At 43.2% G+C, this 22,802-nt stretch overlaps 2 protein-coding genes across 2 annotated transcripts; both read right to left on the bottom strand.

Moving 5' to 3' along the window:
* Positions 1-5,108: 5,108 nt before the first annotated feature.
* On the bottom strand, positions 5,109-8,713 carry LOC124696678 (F-box/LRR-repeat protein At3g26922-like). Its single transcript, XM_047229368.1, has 4 exons — positions 7,808-8,713; positions 6,547-6,708; positions 6,240-6,456; positions 5,109-5,209 (listed from the first exon to the last, which is right to left on the bottom strand). Exons 1-4 carry the CDS (start codon positions 8,711-8,713, stop codon positions 5,187-5,189), a joined length of 1,308 nt encoding a protein of 435 aa, XP_047085324.1. The 3' UTR covers positions 5,109-5,186.
* Positions 8,714-15,459: 6,746 nt separating this feature from the next.
* LOC124701068 lies at positions 15,460-16,010 on the bottom strand. The gene is made up of 2 exons (XM_047233120.1): positions 15,903-16,010; positions 15,460-15,803 (listed from the first exon to the last, which is right to left on the bottom strand). The coding sequence occupies exons 1-2, from the start codon at positions 15,990-15,992 to the stop codon at positions 15,555-15,557; spliced, it is 339 nt and encodes a 112-aa protein (XP_047089076.1). The 5' UTR covers positions 15,993-16,010; the 3' UTR covers positions 15,460-15,554.
* Positions 16,011-22,802: the final 6,792 nt, after the last annotated feature.

Here is a 22,802-nt window from a genome sequence, read left to right as displayed (position 1 = left end):
GATTACAAAATAAAGTCTAAAAGATACTAGCAAATCTTCGAGGTCTTCAAACTCTTTCTTCTTCCAAGACATAATCATGTACTTTTCTGAAGGCAGCCAAAAATAGATAACAAACCATAGACCTGTAAATACCAACGAAGGTTCTCCCATAATTTTAATTTGAGAAGCAATGTCAAGGCTGCGTGCACGCGCGCAACCATTAAAGTAGTCAATCAACATCGGCAAGACTACCAACACCAGTATGTCAGGGAATAAAAACCGATCTGCCTTGTCGACGTTGATGGAGAGCCGAGAATACGAATCACCATTGTCGAGGACGTAGCAATCGGGACAAGAACTGCGAGGATAATCCTCCTCGCGGCAACCATGAGAAAAGATCCAAGATCGATCCGGCGAAGTAAGATCCGAACACCCATACCTAGATAATTGTAATCTTTCAAGCACCACCATTAACGTCGGGAAGGAGATCTCGTCGTCGAACGAAAGGCCGAAGATCACTTATTGCGTACGATGCCATCTCCATTGCGGGGAAACCAACAAGAAAACGACGACCAAAAACCTAACATAGACTACCGAAAAGACTACTTTTATTGAAAACTCCACTCATAGATCGGGTTCCCCACTCCTTCCGACGCCGGCGAAGCCGGCCGGAGGAGGGGGAACCGATCTATGGAGGAGGCTGAGTAGGGGCGGCTAGGACTTTTCTCAAGAGGCGGCGGCTACAGGGACTGAATTGGTTCTGGCGAGCAACGAGGAAAATTAATTAAGTGGCATCCAACCAAATTGTGCCAGGGTGACTCACGTTGACCTGCCTGCGTGGTGTTTGACCACTGCCACGTCAACAGTGAGGCAAAGGAGGCTACCGGTTGGACTTGCAAATTCGCAAAACGGCCCCCTTCTTTATATTTCTTCCCAAGCCACAATCCATTTCCCTCTCTTCTCTAAATCTTGGGCGGCTCTAGATCTCTGACTCGCGTGACGGAGCAAGCTTGACCCTCTCACGAGCTTGCTCCAGCACCTCCTTTGACTAATGCGGAGAAAGCTGGACACCTACCTCCTCTAGTCATTGCACTGCGCCAGCAAAAGGCGAGGATGAGCCGGTGCGCATGGTCGCCGGTGATGGAGCTTCTCTGCGGGTGGACTGGAGGCTGCCCTTGCGCGCAATGAGGACAACCGTGACGCCCAGGTCTGCTACGACACCCATGCGCAAGCAACCGTCTCCGGGCCGGTCGATCCCCTCGATGAACTCTTTGGCCGGGAGCGCAACAATCGCTGACGAGGTGTGCACGCAAGACCTCACTATGTGGCCTGCGCCCTAGTCGAGCATGAATCCGGCGAGCTCGTCCTCGTGTCCATGCACCAATGAAGGTAGGGACCACATGTACGCCGGCCTCGCGGAATCGAACGACCTTGAGTTCTGTGAGGGAGCGACCGTGTCAGAAAGGAGTGGGGACAGAAACATGGACCGTATTTTGGAAGAAATACAACCCAAGGGCCTATTAGCAAATATGTAGGGTGAGCTGTCTATCTCCTCGGCCCCAGTGTCGATGTGGCAGGGGTCAACGCTGGTCAGACCGATTTAGGACCTCGCATGAACCATTTATGAAAGATTTAGGACTGAGATGTTCAATTTTAAAGAATAGGGACTAAAGTGAAGGCACGGACAAAGAATTGGGACCGCCCATGCGGTTTATTCGAAAAGAAATGTTGTGGGGGGCGGCGATAATTGAATTTGAGAGAGGTGTTCTTCAAAGGACGCGGCTAATTAATTTTCGGTTAACTTGGTTTCATGTGTAATTCACATGTAATTGGAGTGAAAGATATGCAATTACACATCCATGTTAATTCTCATATACATAAATCACGATGCAAATCTAACGGTCGACGAGTTGATCAGACGCTAATTCCTGGCAAACCCGGAGTTAGCGATCCGGTTTTTTAAAAGGAATGCGAGGGTATAATTCGTCAAACTTTTCTTTACATCTCTAATATTTTTCACATGACCACCACCTGTTATTGTCACTAACATGTGGTGGTCACGTGGCAAATAATAGAGAATCAAAGAAAATTGTGGCAAATTATAAAAACACTTCTATCATTTGGCATTTTCTGTGCTACTGACATGTGGTGGTCATATGACATATAATGTACATTTTAAAGAAAAATGTGGCAAATCACAAAATATTCCGATTTGAGATAGGTGTTGCTTGTCTAACGAAGTTGGTCACAAAAATGTCAAACATTCAAATATTTTTTAAGTCAACTCGATGCAAATTATCCAAAACTAGTAGAATGTCCGTGCTTCGCCACGACCCTTTAACGTAGTGTCACACATGCTTGTAAATAGTGCATATAAATATTGAAGTACATAAGATTTAGTACATAGTACTTAAAAATATTTAAAGATCCACTTTGCACAATTCAATGTAATGTGTTAAAAAACAAGAACCGAATACACTATTTCTTAAAGTCGTGGTCCGATTGACATGTCTAAGTATTCTCGCACAATCTCAGGAGTGTTGTCTTCAACTTCTTCTTCTAAGACACCAACTAAGCAAGGTACTCAATTTGCTACTCCTATAAGGCCAATGACAAGGCAGAGGGCTGTAGCTATTGCAATTGCTTCTTCACCTCCAAGTGCATGTACAAGGAGTAAAAGTTCATTTGGTTGTGAGAACCATTCTCTTATGGTTGTGATAATCATGAGAACCATAATCTTTTGTGTAACGAGTAGTGGTCTGAACCATAATGTGTTGCTGCTAGCTTTTGTTGGTGCTATCTTGTTCTCAACCATGTGTATAGTTGATACTGCTGAATGTTGTCAAAATGACTTGAAATAATGTCAAAATGTTGCTGCAGTGCTGTCAAGTTATGATGAATGCTATCAAGTTGTGTTGAAACGCTGTCAAAGTGAGCTCAGATAGTGTTGTATTGTTTTCTCTTGAACTGTTGATTTGTTGTTAAAACGTTGCGAAGAGATAAGGGCATATATTTCTTTCTTGGATGGTGTTAGTCTCAGTTAGCCACTAGTGGTATTTTGGCTACAAAAAACTAAAGTGAGTGTTATTTTGGCAAGTTGATTTTCACTAGTGATATTTTGGCATGTTTGGTTATCACTAGTGGTATTTTGGCTATTCTCTCTTCTATCATTTGCAATTTTCTATGCCACTGACATGTGGTGGTCAATAACAAATAATATACACTTCAAAGAAAATGTGACAAATCATAAAAAATTCCGAATTTGAGAGAGGTGTTGCTTTTCAAGCGAAGTTGGTCACAAAAATGCCAAGCATTCAAATATTTTTTTTTACGTCGACTCAATGCAAATTATCCAAATGATCCGACGAATATTAATTCTTCTGCAGGGCAGATAGTTCCGTTATCCAAAATCTATGGACAATTGTATTTCAAACGTGCTTGGAACACACGCAGGAAATGGAACCTGGGGATGGAAGACAGTAGAAATGGCTTGTTTGATAACAAGATGTGGATTACGCAGCTGCTGTGTCACAAGTTGGCAACTGACAACAACATATTTTCTCGGAGTGTCCTTTTATAGGAATGTTGTTCTTTCCCATGGCAATATTGTACTTGCTCAGTGAATGAACCTAGACAGATTTAGGCAATATCTAACAATTAATTTGACTAGGAAGGAGTACTATCATTCAGACCATCACTAAAAAAATGGACCGGAGTCAACTGAAAGTCGTCAACAACAAAAGCTGCCATGGAATGCCATATCTTAGAGCATCTCCAGTCGCGTTGGGGGACCGCGGACAAGAAATGGAAAAAATAAACTGTCCAATCGCGTCCCCCAAAGCTAATTAGCGCCTCATTTTATGTTCGGAGTCTCTACCGGGGACGCCGGACACAAAAACAGCGTCCACATGCATGCATGCAGCCCCTAGTCCCTACATGCCATTCTCTTTCCCCACACTTTCTCTCATCTACTTTTTCCACATGGGGTGGTCCCCTCTATTAAAATGCATGCATCCGGACGCTGTTTGAGAGACGCGGCTGGAAAGGGCCTCTTTTTTATACATATTTTTGGTCTCTTTTTGTCCGGCGCGGTCCCAAACGTGCCCCAAATCATTTGTGCCGAACGCTTTTTGAGGGACGCGACTAGAGATGCTGATTGCTGAATTTCTCAGTGATTCTGTTAGCCCATTACGGAACACCATTAGGCTTAGCACATTTTTCCCATACCCCGCGTTTTTCCTGATGTTCCGCACTTGACCTTTGCCTGTGGCGCCGAACTCCAAGGATCCACAATCAGGTACCTGCTGACCTGACATGTACTCTGACGGCCGTCCCCCCATCGCACATACATGTTCGTATGAATAGTAAACTTAAGTCATCTATGATTGTGGTGAAAGCACAGTTTTTAAATGTTGTGTGAAAATGTTTGCTATGGCAGCCCGTCTTTGGAATATTGCGTGAAGCACATCTCACACGGCAGATAAATGACACTTGCTGTGCTACCTCAATGAACAGGTTAGATAGAAACCTGCTGCTGTGCATTGTAGGAGCCCCTAGGAAAATGGTCAGAACCACCGATTCCCAACACAAAAGAGATCTGTTTATATCCGTTGTTGACAAGGCGCCACTTCAGAATGGGGCTTGCCTCCGTTTGCAACAGGATCTTCACATCTCAGTGGCCTGAATGTGGCGACAGGTCACTTGTCCTCTGCCGACGTAGATTTCAACCCGTCCAATGTTGTAATATATAAGCAAGTTGGCAACATAAACTTAGACCGTTTGGGAAATCTGTGGAACTAATCCAAGAAGTTGAACGATCTCTAGTGATTTGCACAGTGAGAAATACTATCTCTGTTCCATAATTCTTGTCATGATTTTAGTTCATATTAAAACCACAACAAGAATTATGGGACGGAGGGAGTAAAAACAATATGTGGAACCTGTCAAATATTTTACCTTGGACAACCATTGCATAGCAGCCATCCTCACCAAAAGTAAACAAGCTTACCATGTGATACCATAACAGTCTATTTACCGCATAATTATTCTGAGCTACCATGGATGCCATGCTAATCTCAGAATTGATATTCCAAAAGAACAAGACTGGAAGAACATCTGATAAACATAAGGCGCAAACCCATAGCAGCAAATTACGACACACATATCTAAGTGATCAGGGGATTGGATATGCACCATCAATCCAGGGTCTATGTTTGCTCGAAACTGAATCCTGTAGAAACATAACACAACACAATAAGCATTGGACTGGGGAGCACTGGATGTTGCAATACATGAAATGCCTTTAAACTTACACTGTGATGCAACGATCTAAATACTGCAAAGCAAGGTGGACATGTAATTACTTACTACTCCGTTTCACTATACCCTTCCACAACCTCCGGATTCTCCATTTCAAAATGCTCGTCCATTGTGATAAAATCAAAGAGTGTAGGTAATTGCATTGTTTTACACCTAGGCCAACTTAAATGTTTCAAGCGTTAAATGTGCCTCCTACGTTGAACGGTGAGTTGTGGACAATTATAGTGAAACATAGGGATTAACTTGTAACCGAATGAATTGTTTGACTTACTAATTGATTTACAGCCTTCTGAGGGTAGCATTATGACCCTCTCGAGAGACTACAAAGCAACCAAAGGGTGCCCCATACTAAGTAGTCACTATAAGAACCTATAAGCTCCCCTTTAGCCGGTGTTCATATCTTGAGTGAAGAGATGCAACAACACAGGGAGTTATGCCATCTAATGTAGATAATTGAGATCATGACATGGATGGACTGGATTTTTGTCACATTTACTAACAAGGTTTCCTATTGGGGATGGGTAAGTACTCTTTCGAAGCTACTCTTTCCCTGGTCAAATGGGCGACATTAAAGGATGACGTTAGGCGTCTCTACACCTATGCTCATAACAGCTCACTATCAATGGCCTACACAGTACACAAGACTGCCAGTGTGGATTCCAGGTATTGATGGTCGACAGGAAAATGCAAGTGACAGGATATAGGCAATAATTCTTGGGATCAGGTTTGATCTTGCATTGGATCTTTAATTAATGTGGAGGTAATGGGTACATTTTCCTTTCTTGATTAAATGTGAGAAATATCTGCTTTTAAGTATTTCAAATAACATAGAAATGCAGTTTGATAACAGTTAACTTACTATGTAATGGTAAACATCAAGAATTTTTGAAATGCAAATTGCAAATGCACATGAATCATGAAATGTAATAATAGCTACTTACTTGGAGAAAACTCGGAAAAGTAGGTATGTTGGATAACTTGGACATCAATTTGATCAGAAGATACTCCAAAGGTACTCAAGATCTTAACAATCTGGCGAACCTGCTCATCTTCCTTCTCACATCTGATTTCAACTACCTTGAGATGCTTCAACACCAAGAATTGTACCGTTGGGTTATAGCTTTCATATATTTTTGTCACAAACTTCCATATCTGTAACTAACAAAGTATTTTATACAATTAATTAATAAATGATAAATACTATCTCGAACAAGGCAAAAATAATAATAATACTTGGATAACATATACCACATCAAGTCGAAGTTGAAGAACAAGTTTCTCTAGAACTGGCGTGTGCTGGAGAAAGCAAGCTAGTGCACCAAAATCAGCCGCCACACACCACTCATTGAGCAATAATGTCTTTAACATGCTAAATGTAGGACACCGTTTCAAATCCTTTCTGAAAATGAACTGCACGAAGTGCAAACAGTAAGAACAAATCAAATCGAAAGTTAAGAGTACTAGATAGTATTTCCACTTTTCCAGTAATAATGAAACAACTAGGAGCATTGGTATGTCTGAGAAAGTCTAGAGTGATCTTCTAGAGAAGACGGAGATTATGACACATCATATTCTATCTTCTATCTATTTACTAATTGGAAACACCTTTCGAGCTCCCACATTACTCCTAGAGAAAGCACCCAAAAATAATGACCGAATAAGGGGTTACAATATTTTATTTCCATACGTTCAAAGTCCTATATGCTTAGGAATCCATAGATCTGCTGAAGTAGATCCTCCTGTAGTAAAATCTCAGTTTAATGGTGGATTTATGGGCAAGGGCTTCTTGTTGGATTAAATAACCATGTATTCCATGTACTTTTGTAGTAATGAGTACTAGAAAAATACTATGTACTGCAATTACAATGTTCACCGAAATCTGGAAACACATGCAACTCCACATGTGCTACAATATATGAACAGTAAAATTTCATTTTGGATGCTCAATGGTAGCATGCTTGGATTTATGGGAAAGGCCCTCTATTGGATGAAATAACCATGTGTTCCATATACTTTTGTAGTAACGAGTGGTATAACAATACTACGTACTGCAATTACAATGGTCACCAAAATCTGGAACCACATAACTTTTCTATTAGCTAGATTGCTGAATTGAGCTGTTTCTCCCTACTTGCTTATCTTTTGCTCAAATATATCTAATTTGATTCCACCACATCGACTTATAGTTGATCATCCAGCAGCCCCATCTAACGGAAGTTAACAAGCTGATGTAGTGGAATGGCAAGCCAATTGACGAAAGTGAAGGAATGAGGGCTCACTGATGAATCTGAAGATATATCCAAATTCATTGTCATGCATTGAAGTTAGTAGATTTGCTCATTAAAAAACAATTACCCACATACTTTCCATGGCGACAATCCAAATTGTAAGGAGATTATTGGCAGTGTGTTAATGTATTTCCGTTGATTAACAAATACAGAATTATAGTACATGGCAAGCAGCACTAGTCACTAGGAGATTTGGGGGTAAAAAACAGAAGAGTGCATACCACATCACGATCGGTAGTAATCAACTCTAAGCTGGTGGCGCCTGACAGGCCTTGAAGGAGCACACAGCCATTGCCGTCACCACCACCACCATCATCATCATAGGCTAAACAATCATCACAATCCCTGTAATCTACATGTGAACAGGAATCCAAGTAACTTCCACCAAGCCTGATGTATGCTGTTACCAATGATGTCATGCTCTCAAGCAAAGAAACACCTCCTCTAACACCATCTAGTTGCAAGAATACGAGACATGGGGCAGAAATACGTATGCGGGTATCAGAATCCAGATTGATAGCACATTGAATGATGCTTAGACGTCTCACTGATTGGGCTGAAATCTTGTGGCCATTGATTGCGCAATAGCGCAGATTCAGATCCTCCAGTTTGGGACAGCCTGAGAAGTCTATAGCATGTTCACACAAGCTCACTCCACAAAGCTCCAGCCTCCTGAGGAACCGTGAGACGAGAGCCGAGTTGCCAGGCGTCAGCGGGATGCCGACGTTGATTTTGAGCACCTTAGCTCGGCATAACGACAGGGCGTAGTGGATCCACATACCAGAGAACCGAACTATGTCAGCGTGTTCCTCGTCGCTGAATTGACCACGGTAACTGATCTCACACTCGTCTAATGGCGCGCGGTCACGGAGGAGCAGGAGGTAGTTCACGAAGACGTTCATCTCCTTGACACTCCAGTACCTCAGATCAGTATAGAGGATGCGCAGGGCGGGCGTGGACTTCCAGAGGTGGCGCCAGCGCCGGGAGAGCGCGCACGTCTGCACCGTCTCGTCCGAGGGCAGAAAGGACAGCACGACCTGGAGGATAGCGTCAGGCAGTGCGCTGATGCGGTCCTTTCCGGTGGCATCGACGACCGATTTCTTGCTGCGCTTGCGCCTCTTTGGCATTCCGTCGAATGGGTGGCGGCCTGGCGGCCTGGCGGCCTGTCGGGCGTTGGTTACACTGGGCGAGAAATCAAATGCTCTCAGGCGTCGGTCAGCATTCCGTCAAACACGAGGTGGGCATCAGTTTTTCTGGGGCCGTCCGACTTTGGCCAGGGGGTGGAACAGCGGAGGCGCCGATGGTCGTTCAAGAGTATAGGACGAGGAGGTGGGCAGGAAGACGGTGGGGGCTGGGCGGTGCACCGTTGACGAGGGTATAGGTGGTAGAACGTGCAGCGGACTCCGAGGGACGGCGTGCAGGTGTTACTAGGCGAGGCGGTGGTGAGTGGATTTGCGAGGAGTCGTCGAGAGGAAGATGAGGGGGAAAGGAAGTGTGTTGGCGGCGCAAAGAGGGAGCTGTTGCCTTTCAAGCTAAATCTGTCACAGAAATGCCAGCAGTCGTTGCCCGACTTGAAAATTCAAATGAATTTTACGTTGATTCAACGCAAATTTCCCAAAAAAAATCGATGAAAATCCTTGCATTTTTCAAGGCGTAAAATCACCTACTCCAAACCGAGATATTTAGTGCGATTTATATGGACGGGCTATCTAAAGTCAAATGGTATTTTCTTGGAAAAATTTACCACAAGACACCGTTAAGCGTTTGCTGAAACACACCGCTGGATTGTGTCTTTATCAGGTACAATTACAATTATGAAACACATTTGTTAGAACACACCACCTGACTAAAAAGGAAAAGCTTTGCATTTTGTCTTCAAAACCAGTCATCACTATTTCCAAACGTGTTTAGGACAAAATTCAGGATCTGGTACTCATGTTTTGGCTGCCATGAAAATATGCAACATTGTTGCGATTCATGAATTCCCTCACTAATCCCATTATGCGCAGCACATTTTTAGCACGCATGTCGCTAGGAGCTCATTTTGGCACCAGGATAAATTAAGTTTAGACATGGGATGAATTCAGTGAAATTCTCAACAGATTTCGGATTTTTTTGATTCCAGCCCCAACTGATGGAAGGCATCTCTCCTGATTTGCCACAAGCAGGTACGTGCCGACCTGACATTCACCCTGCCCCATCACAAATATAAGTAGAGCATTCAGAAAATCCCCACACACAAATTTTTTTAAAAAAACAATGCAAACTGAAAAGAAGAAGGAAAGCAACGTAACCGAATGGGGGTAGCCCTCTCCCCTTCGTCCTCCCTCTCCGCCCCACCCCCTCTTCTGCCCGTTGACCTAAGAAGACCGGGCCGAACCCGACCCTTCTCCGGCGGCGCTGCCGGTCGGAGATGGGGAGGGGGACGCGTCGGTGATGTATATAGGCCTAGGATTAGAGTTTGCGGCGGGATGCCGTGGTCGTGGAGTCATGATTGGAGCAACAAGAACTCACCACAAAATGGCTACCAAAGACAACACCGTCGTCGCCTTCTTCATCTTCCTCCACGATCTGGTGCGGAGGGTGGTGCTGGCGGCGTGGCAAGGAACTCCGGCGGTCAGAGACGGCGACGCTCGTCCATTCCCCATGGATCTCCGTCAATAAGCCCAAGGTCTGCTCTCCTTCTTTGGCCTCCATCTTCTCTCTATTTGTCCTCCTCCCGCTGGCCGGCCGTGGTGGTGAGGGGTAGGAAGGATGGATTGAGGAAGGTAGAGTGCAGGAGAAGAGCAGGGGCTACTTTTCCCTGGTGTCTTGGTGCGGCACCGGTGAATGGCCGAGGAGCTGTGATTTCAAGCCCCTAAGGTGGGGGGTGGAATCATGTGCTCCTCCTGCCAAGCCCCTCAACAATAAGCACTGGTGGTTCCAAAGATGCGCCCTCGACATCGACCTGGCCGGCCGTGGCGGCGAGGAGGAAGATGAAGAAGGCGACGACGGTGTTGTCTTTGGTAGCCATTTTGTGGTGAGTTCTTGTTGCTCCAATCATCTCTACATGCCTTCTCCCACCCGTGGCAGGAGTGTCGTGATTGAGGGCGGGCTAATCGGCATCGAAGGAGCTAGTGAGAGCTCATTTGTATGAGCCTTCCGAAGGTTGGAAGCAATTTCGGCGAGCTTCATCCCGACGGCTGCGTGCCGTTTGTTAACGCCGGTGAGCTCCGGCATCCTATCAACCTCCATCGGAGGCCTTCTTCCAGGTCAGCGGCCACGCCCAACGTCGATATTGCAGCAAGTGGTTTTGTCCCCCCGGCGATGCTCGACGGCGGTGCAGCTGACCTCTAGATCGGCAGAGGAGATAGAGAGGGCCCGATTGCTTTTTACATCTTTCAGCGAGGGCTCCTCCACATATATCGGGGACTCATGTTTTATTTTATCTTTCTTATGAGGTCCTCTGTAATAATGTACACTTTCACTGTTTGGATTTAATATAAACTTCCAGGGCATTCGGGGCTCTTCTTGTTAAAAAAAACTGTACAATGTAACATCCAAGACATGTACGCATGGATCTTGTTCTACGCGGTACCTTTTGGTACTATGCATCCTAATTAGCAAAATTTGGCTGCAGAACTCTCATAGTTAATCCTATATATATGTAGTATCATCAAACAGGTGCCAACACCAAAGATGAAACCGAATTGGTGCATGTGCTACTCCACATGTATGTGGAGCATAGTGAATCAGAAGTTCAGAAGGGTGCTGTAACAAAGTCGCGTTTCTTGGCGATGCTCCCACGCGGCTGGCGGCGGTGACGCGCGTTGTCGTCGTCGTCGTCGTCGACAAACGCGTCCGGATCAAACACGTCCCCGTCTTCGTCGGAGTCGGAGCATGTGGAATTGCTCCTGGCGACGAGCACCGGCTTCAGACCCTGCAGCACGCACGACGTCTTGCGTAAATCACAATGAAACGAGAAGGAAGACACAGCTAGATCGAGCTATACAGGTGACGAAAAAAAGAGATAGAAAAGGTCGTTACCTCGGTGAAGATTCTGGCGGCGTCCTGTGAAGAGTGCGTGGTCAGCACGTACAACGCTGCCTCCTGCAAGAAACTAACAGTGAGTGGGCTAATGAGATATTGAGATGTAACTGAATGACGAAACCAAATACTCCAGTTTCTTGATTTGCCACCAGCACGAGCTTTACCCTTGCGTAATTGAGCTCGTGGAGGGAGAGCGTCTTGGGCTCTCGCTCCATGGAAGGCATCCTCCTTGCAGCCTTAACCACGACCCTCATCGATCCAGAGAATTCGAGATCGAGATCTGCAAATAACACAGTTTATTACTGTACACGCAACCTACGTACGTCTCTCTTGCTTCGCTATGCCGGAGCAGCGAGTGGCCGCGTACGTGTATATATACCGTCGACGAGACGAAGCGAAAGCGCTCACAAACACCACACGTGTCGCGCTCCCATGCGTCGGATAGAGCGCACACGTGGCGGCGCGGGGTTGGACACGTGGGAACGGAACGGACGAGAAACGGGATATACGAGATCGAGGCGGCAGTGACCGGGTCGGACTCGTCGACGTGACCGACCGACCAGAGCCTGCCGCCGCCATCGCCGGCGATCGACTGCATGCATGGCGCCAGGGTCGATCGGGCCACCAATGGGAAACAGGCACGTCGGCAGCTCACGGTCCGAACAGCCTGCTTCGCGTTGCCACGTTTACGAACCGGAGGAGGATTGCCCGTTTGCGTGACGTGACGTGTGATCATGTCGGCCGGACTGCGCATGGCTTAGGGCATGTACATTAGTTTAGACAGATGGTGTCTGTAGTACTAATCCATGTCATATAAAGACGATACTATAGACAATGTGTACAATAGTCTGTCTGTAAGTTTCTTATTTTTAGCCATAACCATATGTGAGTATAATTTACGTGACACCCTCCATACAATAGCAAAATCGCAATCCGTAAGTTCGTCCGTAAGAATCGCTACGGATCGTCTGCAACTTTACAGACAGCCTCACTCTCTCTCCTCATTCTCTTTCCTCCACATCATCAAAACCACATATAACCACCACTTACAGACAGCTTAGTCAGCACCATTGTACATGCCCTTACGCGAACTCGCTACCACTTTCTGATCGACAAGGTTTTTCACTTTTTTTGCACTTCCTCATCATCTTTCGTCGCTCACGTCGATCCGCCCGCCGATGTCTCCGTATTCATCTTGACGTCTTCGTGGGGAAAAAACAATTCCCCGTTCTACCATGAGTTACGCAATTGAAGAAATATTTAATTGCACACAAGGTTGAACCTGAATTTTTTGATACCCCGTACATAAATCATGTCTATGTCTAAGTCTCAGTCACCTCAGAAAAATGCAATTGCAGTTCAAAGAAAAGTGCAACTCGGTCCAGTTGCACATTTCTGTCCGAAAAGTGCAATCGCACTTTTTTAACAGAAAAATGCAACTCGAGTACTTTTTTGTAAGTGACTTAGACTTAAGAAAAACTCAGTTGACGGAGACATAGCAAATGCATATCGAAGGTTTGTTTGAGTTCGAATATATCTATACACTAAAAATTGTCTAGATTCATCTAAATTTAGATAAATTTTCAAAATCTTTCTATGAATAGAGCTACTAGTACTTGCTATATGGCTTGTAACTTATTAAAAGAAAACTCTAAACCGTTGGAATGATTCGCTCCCTGTGCTAGTTATGAATTAAAACACAAATTGCAATTAAGAAAAATGGACAGAGGACCCCTCAAATTTAAATCGGCTCACATAACACCCTCAAATATCTAAAACAAGGTACAATACCTCTTGCACCATCTTAAACGTTTTTTCTATGTGATATTGGGTACATGGATACAATAGTCAGTGAGATCTAAACAAAAGTCAAAGAAAATCAAGTCAGTGAACGTTTAGTTCCCTTATCGCCCTTGCCATCATCTCGTCCGGCAATTGCTAAGGGTGCTGCAGCGTCGCGGACTCCCTTGCCGCCCACCACGACGCTTCGAGGAAAACAGAGAAACCGTAAGTGTGTGTGCAACTACACACTCTTCGTGGACGACTGCAAGCACACCCTCCACAGCTGGAACTTCCAAGCGATGGAACAATTCTCCTCTTCCTCCGGTGAGGCCCGATGAGGTGGTACCTCAAACTGTCGCCATTTCCGCAAGTATGCATCGCCATTTGCCTCCGCCACAATTAAAACGGAGCAAGGGGGTGTGGTTGCCGGTTTTAGATACTAGCGGGGTTATATGAGCCAATTTAAACTTAAGCCACTCACTATCCCTTTTCTAAAAGACAAGAAAAACCAGAGAAAGACGGAACGAACAGTTAAACACCAGCAGCGAACCGAACTTACAAGACACGCATAGGCTCCTAAACACACTGCCAAGAGGCCTCAACAATTATCACGTCCGGATCTACCACAGGCTCCCAAAACCCTGGGAGCTTAGAGCTCTTAGGGATGTGGTGGGTACACTTCTTTTCAGCAACATTATAGTTTTTATCTGGCTGAGAATTAATTTAATGCGAAGTCGGCTAAGAATCAGTTACTTCCTTTCAAAAAGATTGGTTTTAATTAGGTTTAAACCAAAAACTTTACTCATTCTCTCTTAGTTTCATTTGCTTCGATATGCTTTATTGAGGTCATATACAATGCAAGGTACTTAGTTACCTATTTATGAACATAAATCAGATTTTTTTCTCAAACACTGGTACGTATTTGTAAAGAGGAGGTGCCTAGTTATACATTTAATTTCCCTAATGTAAATAAGCACTGCTTAGATAAAATCTGATTTATTTTTTGTAAGCATCTACCTAAACATCTTGCATTGTAGATGCCCTAAGAAGCTTCAAGCAAGCTACATAATCATTTTCCTTAGACGTGCGTAGACTCACAGGACATGAATACACACATACAACTAACAAAATGAAGGCTAAACGATATGTGATCAACTGGTTGAGCATCAAGACGGCATATATAGCATTCGCGTCGCAACTTCGGGTCACAGCGGTTCTACATACGGAGTACCACTATTTCTATCCCAAAGTACCATATGGTTGCAGGTTTGGTCCAAGTTATATTCGAGCTTTGCAAATTTTGACCATCTATATATACAAAGCAAAGCACTCACAGATCCTACAACAGATTTTCAAGACTAGCTGCATACGTTGTTCTCCCGTGTTGAGCATCGTTAATCCATCAATTATTAGTTATGAATGGCACCGAGGTTTTCCGAGTAGGAATGACACTCGGTTAGATTATGATAATTTAGTCGCCAAACCCATCTTAAGAAAATAAATGCATATATAAACAACACATTAAAAATCATAGGATGAATTGATAATGTTAATAATGATGAGATAAATGGGAACATACTTTTAAGAAAATAATGGCATATACAAAGAACACATTAAAATCCATAGGATGAATCGACAATTATTCAAAAGAAGACGGATGGGAACACATTTTAACAAAATAATTACATACACAGAAAACACAATTTGGATCTTTTAAAGATGTACGAAAGACCATCTTTTTGCACTTTTAAGAAGTACAAGTAGTTTGTCAACTTTATCTCAAGAAACTAAGAAGGTAGTACAAAATAAAATAGTAAATATAATGTAGTTCTACTTCACAAATACTCTCTCCGTACATAGAACTTATCTGAGATCTATCAAAATGTATCTAGATGCTATTTAGTATAGATCTGAACATTTCAGATAATTTTCGTGAGAGGAGGGAATACCACAATGCATTGCGACGCATTCCTCCAGAAAGAAGAAATTTGACATATTTAGGTGGACTGATCACCAACAAAATGATTTGTCACATCAGTTGTTCCACGTGTCTTGCTAGGAGAAAAGCCTTACTAACTCTTACTAAAACAATTAAATATTGAAAAGAATCCATATGCTATATATGTACACAGAGCTGCTGCAAGCTAATAAGCTAAACTAGAAAGGCGCGGTAGCAACGTCTCGCTCCTCGTCGTGGGTGCGTCCATATCGGTGGCAGAAGCTGTCATCGTCAGGAAACGCGTCCGGGTTGAACAAGTCGTCGTCTTGGTAGCCATCGTCGTCTTCATCCTCGGAGTCGGCGGCCATGGAGGTCTTCCTGACGCCGAGCACTGGCTTGAGACCCTCGGTGAAGATCCGGACGGCGTCCTCCGAGGAGTGCGTACTGAGGACGTACAGCGCTGCCTCCTGCATAAGTGCAAGCAAAATTAGTGGGTTGCGATCGAGATTTCGAAGGAAGATCATACCGAGGTAGGCTAGGCTTGGATGGGTGCCTGACATACGTACCCTTGCGTACTTGAGCTCGTCGAGGGAGAGCGCCTTGGGCTCCCGCTCCATGGACGCCATCCTCCGTGGTCCTGCAGCTTCAGGCCTCATGGCGCGATCTCAGTTTTCCGTCGCACTCTCAAAGACCTCCTTCGCTCTTGCAGATGGATGAAGCTGTATGAATGTTTACGGCTAGCTTCTGTTCTGTTGTAGCTTAGCTTTCCGTATAAGCACTTGGTGAAGCGGAGAAGCGAGTTCCCGCGTGCCGTCTATTTATACCATCGGTCGCCGTTCGGTCGGAAGAGAAAACGAGCACGAAGTGCGGACGTGTCGGCTCCCGCGGTGCGAACGTGGCGGACGCGTGGGACGAAAAGCGACGAAGCTGTCACCGGGTCGGAGTCGTCGACCGTCATGGCGGCCACTGCATGGCTCACGTACGTGTTGAAGAAACCAATGACGGGTCAGCACGTGGAGGCCGCTGGAGCCCTGGAGGCGGCGTGGGTGTTCCGGCCGGTGGTTAACCACCTCGTGTGGCGTGACGTGCGATAATGTAGCGGCCGCGTAGACGGTGACCGACGCGCGCGCGGCGCACGTCTAGCTCGGATTCGCCGGTAAGTTGCTTCGCGATACTCCCAACTTTTCTGCATACATATTCTCAAAAAAAAAAAAAATCTGCATACGCGCGCCATCCTCTCCCGACTGTCCGTGTGGGGCCGGGCAAAGTCTTCCTGTACCCATGATTGCTTCCATTTCATAATTCTTTTCGGGGATATGGAGCAAAAAAAATAGGTCATCCTCCGCCATCTGATCGCAATCCAACGTACAGAATCAACCGTGATACAAATTTTGCGTTTTGTTTCCTAGTTTTTGTAAACTCAACCCGCAGTCCTTACATCCCCAGTTAATCCGAAAATGTATGTTTCTTTGACCTGACCTTCTCAATATTTACGATAAAATTGCCACTCTAGGACTGATCCGAGTCTCATACATAGTATTGCAACAAAATTTCTCACTCCGCTTACAAAATATATGTACTATTACAACAAAAAAAATTACAAAATATGTAAACAAATAGTCTTATAAAAAAGTGGTTAAACAACAATTATTTTGCTATAGGTTAGTTTACAATAAAAATTGACAACAATTACAATAAAAAATCAAAAGCTATAACAACAAAATACATGTGTTCGTGACTGAAAAATTGGTTAAAAATAACACATTTTATATATATCCAATTACAACAAAAATCACCATCCATTTTACCAAAAATTATAGCGATTACTACAAAATATTTTATGGCAAACGCCCAGGTAAACATTACAACATCTCTGACATGCTTTCTCTATGTCGTGTGATTTTACAATAAATTTTTATCTAATTGTTACAATCTAGAAACAACACTGTAGATTTCTTTTTAAAAAAGGCAACACTCTCCAGTTTTGGGCCCAAAAAGCATGCCCATATAGGGCCGCGTGGGAGCGAGCAAGGACGACCGATCGCTGGCGAGCGATCGGTCGCCGGATCCGAAGTGTTTTCCATTCTTTTTCTAGTATCTCTAATTTAGTGGTTAGACTCATCTTGATTTAGACAAATCTTAAACATTTATTTATAGATGGAGGAAGTAAAAGATTCTACGGGGGTAATTTTTTTATTCTAAGATGCTAAATTAGACCTAGCTGACCTCCAAAAATGGTTTAGAGGAGTAAAAATATTACTTCTCGTGGTCTCATCCAAACTCCCAAATATGCTTGCTCGTATCTCGTCAAGAGAAAAACTGCGCCCTTCACCCGCGCCAACATGCTCCTCTGCAAGCACCGTGTCGTCGCTGGTAGCGCATGCCTCTGAGGACCAACCTTAGTCTCACGCCCTTCTCACAACTTCACTATCGGCCAAACGTTCTCACCTCCCCCATCCTCGAAATGTTCAACAAACTGACTAGGGGAGTTTCTTAATTTCTGCTTTCTTATTCATTTGGTTTTACTACGTGTGGCAATCTGATTCTACCCAGTCTATATTGTAGGTGAAGAGGTTAAGGGAGGTGATATTCAACGGCTCTTCATCTGAGGAGGAAGAGGCCGGAAGAAGACGATGATCACTTTGAAATGGCCATGGTTGTGATCCTGTACGAGGATTTTCAGTGACCAAGACAATGGTCATAGTTTGGCCTTTTGTACGCCAAACTTCATTTTTTTTAGTAAGTTAGATTTAGGGGATCGGCTAGAAAACACTTATATTTAGCGGACCAAATATAAAAAGTTGAAGAATAAAAAAATATTTGAGAGGCTGAGATTACAAGGAATCGGGCTAGAGATGCTCCAAATAGTGACCACGATATTTATGTTGTCGAAAAAAGATATTTGAGTATGTCTGTGCGTGGACATAAGCTAGTGAAGCTAAGCTGAATAGGAGAAAATCTACTACAGTTTGATCCGTCGAGCTTTTCTCCTTGGCCCATTGTACCTTATTTATCCCATAACATCCTTGTTGCGAAATGTTGGGCTCAGCCTGCAAAGGCCTTTATCTATCGGCCGGACTGGCTTAAATTATTCACGTAAATGTGACGAGCTTTTCCGTTGCTTTCTAGCAAAAAAAAAAAAAAAAGCTCCTCCACTTTCCAAAAAAAATAAGAGAGAGAAACAAGAATACAGGATATAGGTAAATAAATAAATCAAAACTCGAGACCAGGCCTCATACTTAGTCCAAGGCGTGCTCTTTAAAATTCTCTCAACAAATATTGATCCACTATAGGTCAGGTCAATGTAGACTTTGATCTCTGAAGGTTCTTTGAAAATTGACCCATTCCATCCAAAATGTTCTTTTGAAATGTGGAATTGTTCTCATGGTACTACACGAGTATGCATTACATCCCCCTATGAAGTCAAATTAAATTGAGCCCGTCTCGGTTCCCATTCGCTTTCGTTTCATGTTGTTGTGATTAGTCTTCTATATATTATTTCTTAAATTCCGTAGCAAGCAATGCTTGTCGTATATGTGCGTTAAACACACCTCATCTCTAGCTGGAATAGTGTGGAGTAATGCAAATGTCCAAGGTATATAGAGTTGCTTGCCGCTTTTGTTCTTGGCCGTTCCATTCGTGAAAGGGGAGATTGATTTCACCTAATCGGTTCTCATATAATATCTCTCTATGACCAACAACACATCATTTACTATAAAAATTTGTATTTTATCTTCCGAGTCAGGCATAGTTGTACGGTTAAGTAGCTCTATTGGTTACTAACTGCATTGTTGCACGATAACCTAAACATATATTAGTACTTTTCCCTATAAAAATAAAACACTATCTAAAAGCTGTGCATGTTTGCTCGCACGAGAGCCCTCTAGGGGACTGTTAATGCTCTGGGTCTGCTTTTCTTTTCTTGTTTAAAGTAAATATTTTCTTATAACTTTTTCCATCGATTTTCTATTACTGATAGTGAAAATATTTAACTTTGGCAAATAATCAAGCAGAGCATAGGAGACATCTCATTATCTTTATGGTTAGTAGATAAAAATTATGGTGAACTAATTGATTTAAAATCAGTTTATGAAAGAGCCCCATGCAAAAAAAAATGCATGTTGGGTCTTCGAAACAGTTCGAATCACTCAAAATTACCGTAATTTGTCACAGATTTTTAAAAGCCTTGGCGGTATTTTTTTCAACATTATCTATTTAACATTAATTTTTCAGGACCGTTAAGTATTTTTTCCCCGAAAATTACTTGTCAATGCAAATTTTCAACTTCAACATAACGATATTTTTCTGAGGGATGTTACTCATCTGATAGTAATTATTCTTCATCAGTAATTACGTTGGTACTTTACTTCCGAACCTCTACTTGAAAATTTTAATCTTTCGTTAACTCTTTTATCCCGAAAAAATACTAATGCATACTCTAAAAACAGTGTCTAGGGTCTATTATTAAATACAAAGGAAAAAAAACAGTTTCAGAAAGGAGGATGTGGTACAGATTACAATATAGATCCATTTGCTTATTAAATGTATGTTTCAAAAAATTTACTAAGGCAGGAACAAATAGAATGACAGGGATTGCCCCAAAAGTTATTAGACCAACACAAACTGCATTTATGTCGGGTAGAAATATTTTACAAGGGGTTGTCATTCTTCATGAGACGATTCATGAGTTGCACACTAAGAAACTAGATGGGGTATTATTTAAGATTGATTTTGAAAAAAGCGTATGATAAAGTCAAGTGGTCTTTCTTACAATAAAACTTTGAGAATGAAAGGTTTTGCTACAGAGTGGTGTACCTTAATTCAGCAATTTGTGCAAGGGGAAGTGTGGGAGTGAAGGTAAATAATGACATCGGTCACTACTTTCAAACAAAGAAAGGATTGCGGCAAGGGGATCCTTTGTCCCCAATGTTGTTCAATATTGTAGTAGATATGCTTGCCATCTTAATTGAACGAGCAAAAAATGATGGTCAAGTTGGAGGGCTCATCCCTCATCTTGTTGAGGGTGGCATCTCCATATTACAATATGCCGATGATACGATCCTATTTTTGGAACATGACCTCATCAAAGCTGTAAACATGAAGTTAATTTTATGTATCTTTGAAGAACTTTCGGGACTTAAAATTAACTTCCATAAAAGCGAGCTCTTCTGTTTTGGAAAGGCAAAGGATGAAGAGGATCAATATAAGAAGATCTTTGGATGTGATGCTGGATCGCTTCCCTTTAGATATTTAGGCATTCCTATCCATTACAGAAAACTTAGAACTTCTGACTGGTATCCAGTTGAGACACGGTTTGAGAGCAAACTGGGATGCTGGAAAGGAAAGTTATTGTCATATGGAGATAGATTGGTCCTTATTAATTCAGTGTTAACTAGTTTACCTATGTTCATGTTATCCTTTCTAGAGATACCTGTTGGGGTAAGGAAAATATTGGATTTCTATAGATCTAGGTTTTTCTGGCAATCTGATGAAAATATAAAAAATATAGGCTGACAAAATGAAATATTGTTTGTCGGCCTAAAGACCAAGGTGGATTAGGTATTGAGGTTCTCGAACTTAAAAACAAATGCTTGCTGAGTAAATGGTTGTTTAAGTTGCTTAATGAGGACAGGGTGTGGCAGGAGTTGTTACACAATAAATACTTAAGACACCAGACCCTATCGGCAGTTCAACCTAAGCCCACTGATTCTTCCTTCTGGAAGGGATTAATGCGAGTGAAGGATGAGTTTTTTACTAGAGTTTTTTTTAAAAAAATTGGAAATGGAATGAATACTCGGTTCTGGGAGGATATTTGGTTAGGGAAAACCTCTCTAGCAAATCAATATCCATCGTTATATAATATTGTGCGTCATAAGAATGTAACGCGGTAGCTCATGTGTTGGCTCAAACTCCGCTGAATATTAGTTTCAGACGGGCTTTGTTGGGAAACAGATGGACTTCATGGTTACAATTATGTCAAAAACTAATAAGAGTCAATCTAAATAATGAGCAGGATCACTTTTTTTGGGGTTTGACATCAACTGGTAGATTTACGGTGAAATCTATGTATGAGGACCTTATGAGCGATCACACTCCTTATCTGAGAAAATATTTGTGGAAAGTGAAAGTCCCTTTAAAAATTAGAATATTCATGTGGTTTCTTAGTAATAAGGTCTTACTGACTAAAGATAATTTAGCTAAGCAAAATTGGAATGGATGTACGAAGTGTGTTTTCTGTGGGGAACAGGAAACCGTCGAACATCTGTTCATTCAGTGTCCATTAGCTAAACTTCTTTGGCGTACGGTCAATTTCACTTTTGCTCTTCCACCTCCAACCATTATTACAAATATGTTTGGTAATTGGTTAAATGAAGTAGATAGACAATCTAAAGCTTTCATCCGTATTGGAATTTCTGCTTTATGTTGGTCTATTTGGAGGGCGTGAAATGATATTATTTTTAACAAGAAACAATCTTTTCATTACTTGCAGGTTATACATATGATGGCACACTAAGTTCAGCTATGGGCTCTCCTTTCGCCGGAGGGACAGCAGGATGCCATGGTTTTTGGATGCACACGGCTTCAGACGGTCGCTCGGGATATCTTGTGCTAGGCTGGCTGGCGTCATACTAGGAGACTACAGTGATGTGTAGTTTTACTATGTTCCTTTTGTTTCGCTGGTTGATTTTTGTATCAACTGTAGGCGATGATTGAGATGTTCGTGATATAAGACCTTATACTGCTTTTTTTTTAATAAAAAGCCATGTGCATCATCATGATGCAGAAGCCGAGGTTAAACTCCATATTTAAAAAAAATATGTTTCAGGCTGGAGTTACGAGAACGGAGAGTTCCTCCTCATCTACCAGTACATGCCCAACGGCAGCCTGGACCAACATCTCTTCCGTGAGAAACGTCACCAGCAGCTTCAATTCTCCAGTGGAAGTCACGCTATGATGTGATCACGGACATCGCCGCCGGCCTGATCCACTACGTCCACCATGAGTACGAACGCGCCGTGCTCCACCGCGACATCAAGACCAGCAACATCATGCTCGACTCGGACTTCCGCGGCTGTCTCGGCGACTTCAGTCTCGCCCGCATCATGGCCTTCGACAAGAACTCCTTCACCGACATGGGCGTCGCCGGCACCTGGAGCTTCATCGTGCCGGAGTACGCCGTCAGCCACAAGGCCACGCGCCAGACCGACGTCTGTTGGCCCTAAACTAGATCTACCGTCCCCGGTATGAACTGAGAGACGAAGAGAGGAAGGGGTGACACTGAAGCACACGTGAATGATCTTTCCACATCCATAGTTTTCTTATTCACTGGGTTGCCCTTTAAATAGGGACTTGAGTGACTAAAAAGTCAAAAGATAACATCCCATCGAACTCCGACGGGATGGGTCGACAGGCCGGCTGACCGTTGTAGATGACGCAGAGAGCGTCCTACCACTGTGCATGACGTC

Source organism: Lolium rigidum, chromosome 3, assembly GCF_022539505.1.
Source record: "Lolium rigidum isolate FL_2022 chromosome 3, APGP_CSIRO_Lrig_0.1, whole genome shotgun sequence".
Taxonomy (NCBI): domain Eukaryota; kingdom Viridiplantae; phylum Streptophyta; class Magnoliopsida; order Poales; family Poaceae; genus Lolium; species Lolium rigidum.
This window is presented reverse-complemented; position numbering and strand designations above follow the sequence as displayed.

Coding starts and splice junctions, on each gene's coding strand:
- LOC124696678 (XM_047229368.1), bottom strand. CDS start 8,713: ATGCCAAAGAGGCGCAAGCGCAGCAAGAAATCGGTCGTCGATGCCACC. Junction 6,709..7,807: donor TTACTACCGATCGTGATGTG/GTATGCACTCTT, acceptor CACTTCGTGCAG/TTCATTTTCAGAAAGGATTT. Junction 5,210..6,239: donor CTTTTCCGAGTTTTCTCCAA/GTAAGTAGCTAT, acceptor ATGTTTCTACAG/GATTCAGTTTCGAGCAAACA.
- LOC124701068 (XM_047233120.1), bottom strand. CDS start 15,992: ATGAGGCCTGAAGCTGCAGGACCACGGAGGATGGCGTCCATGGAGCGG. Junction 15,804..15,902: donor ACGAGCTCAAGTACGCAAGG/GTACGTATGTCA, acceptor GCACTTATGCAG/GAGGCAGCGCTGTACGTCCT.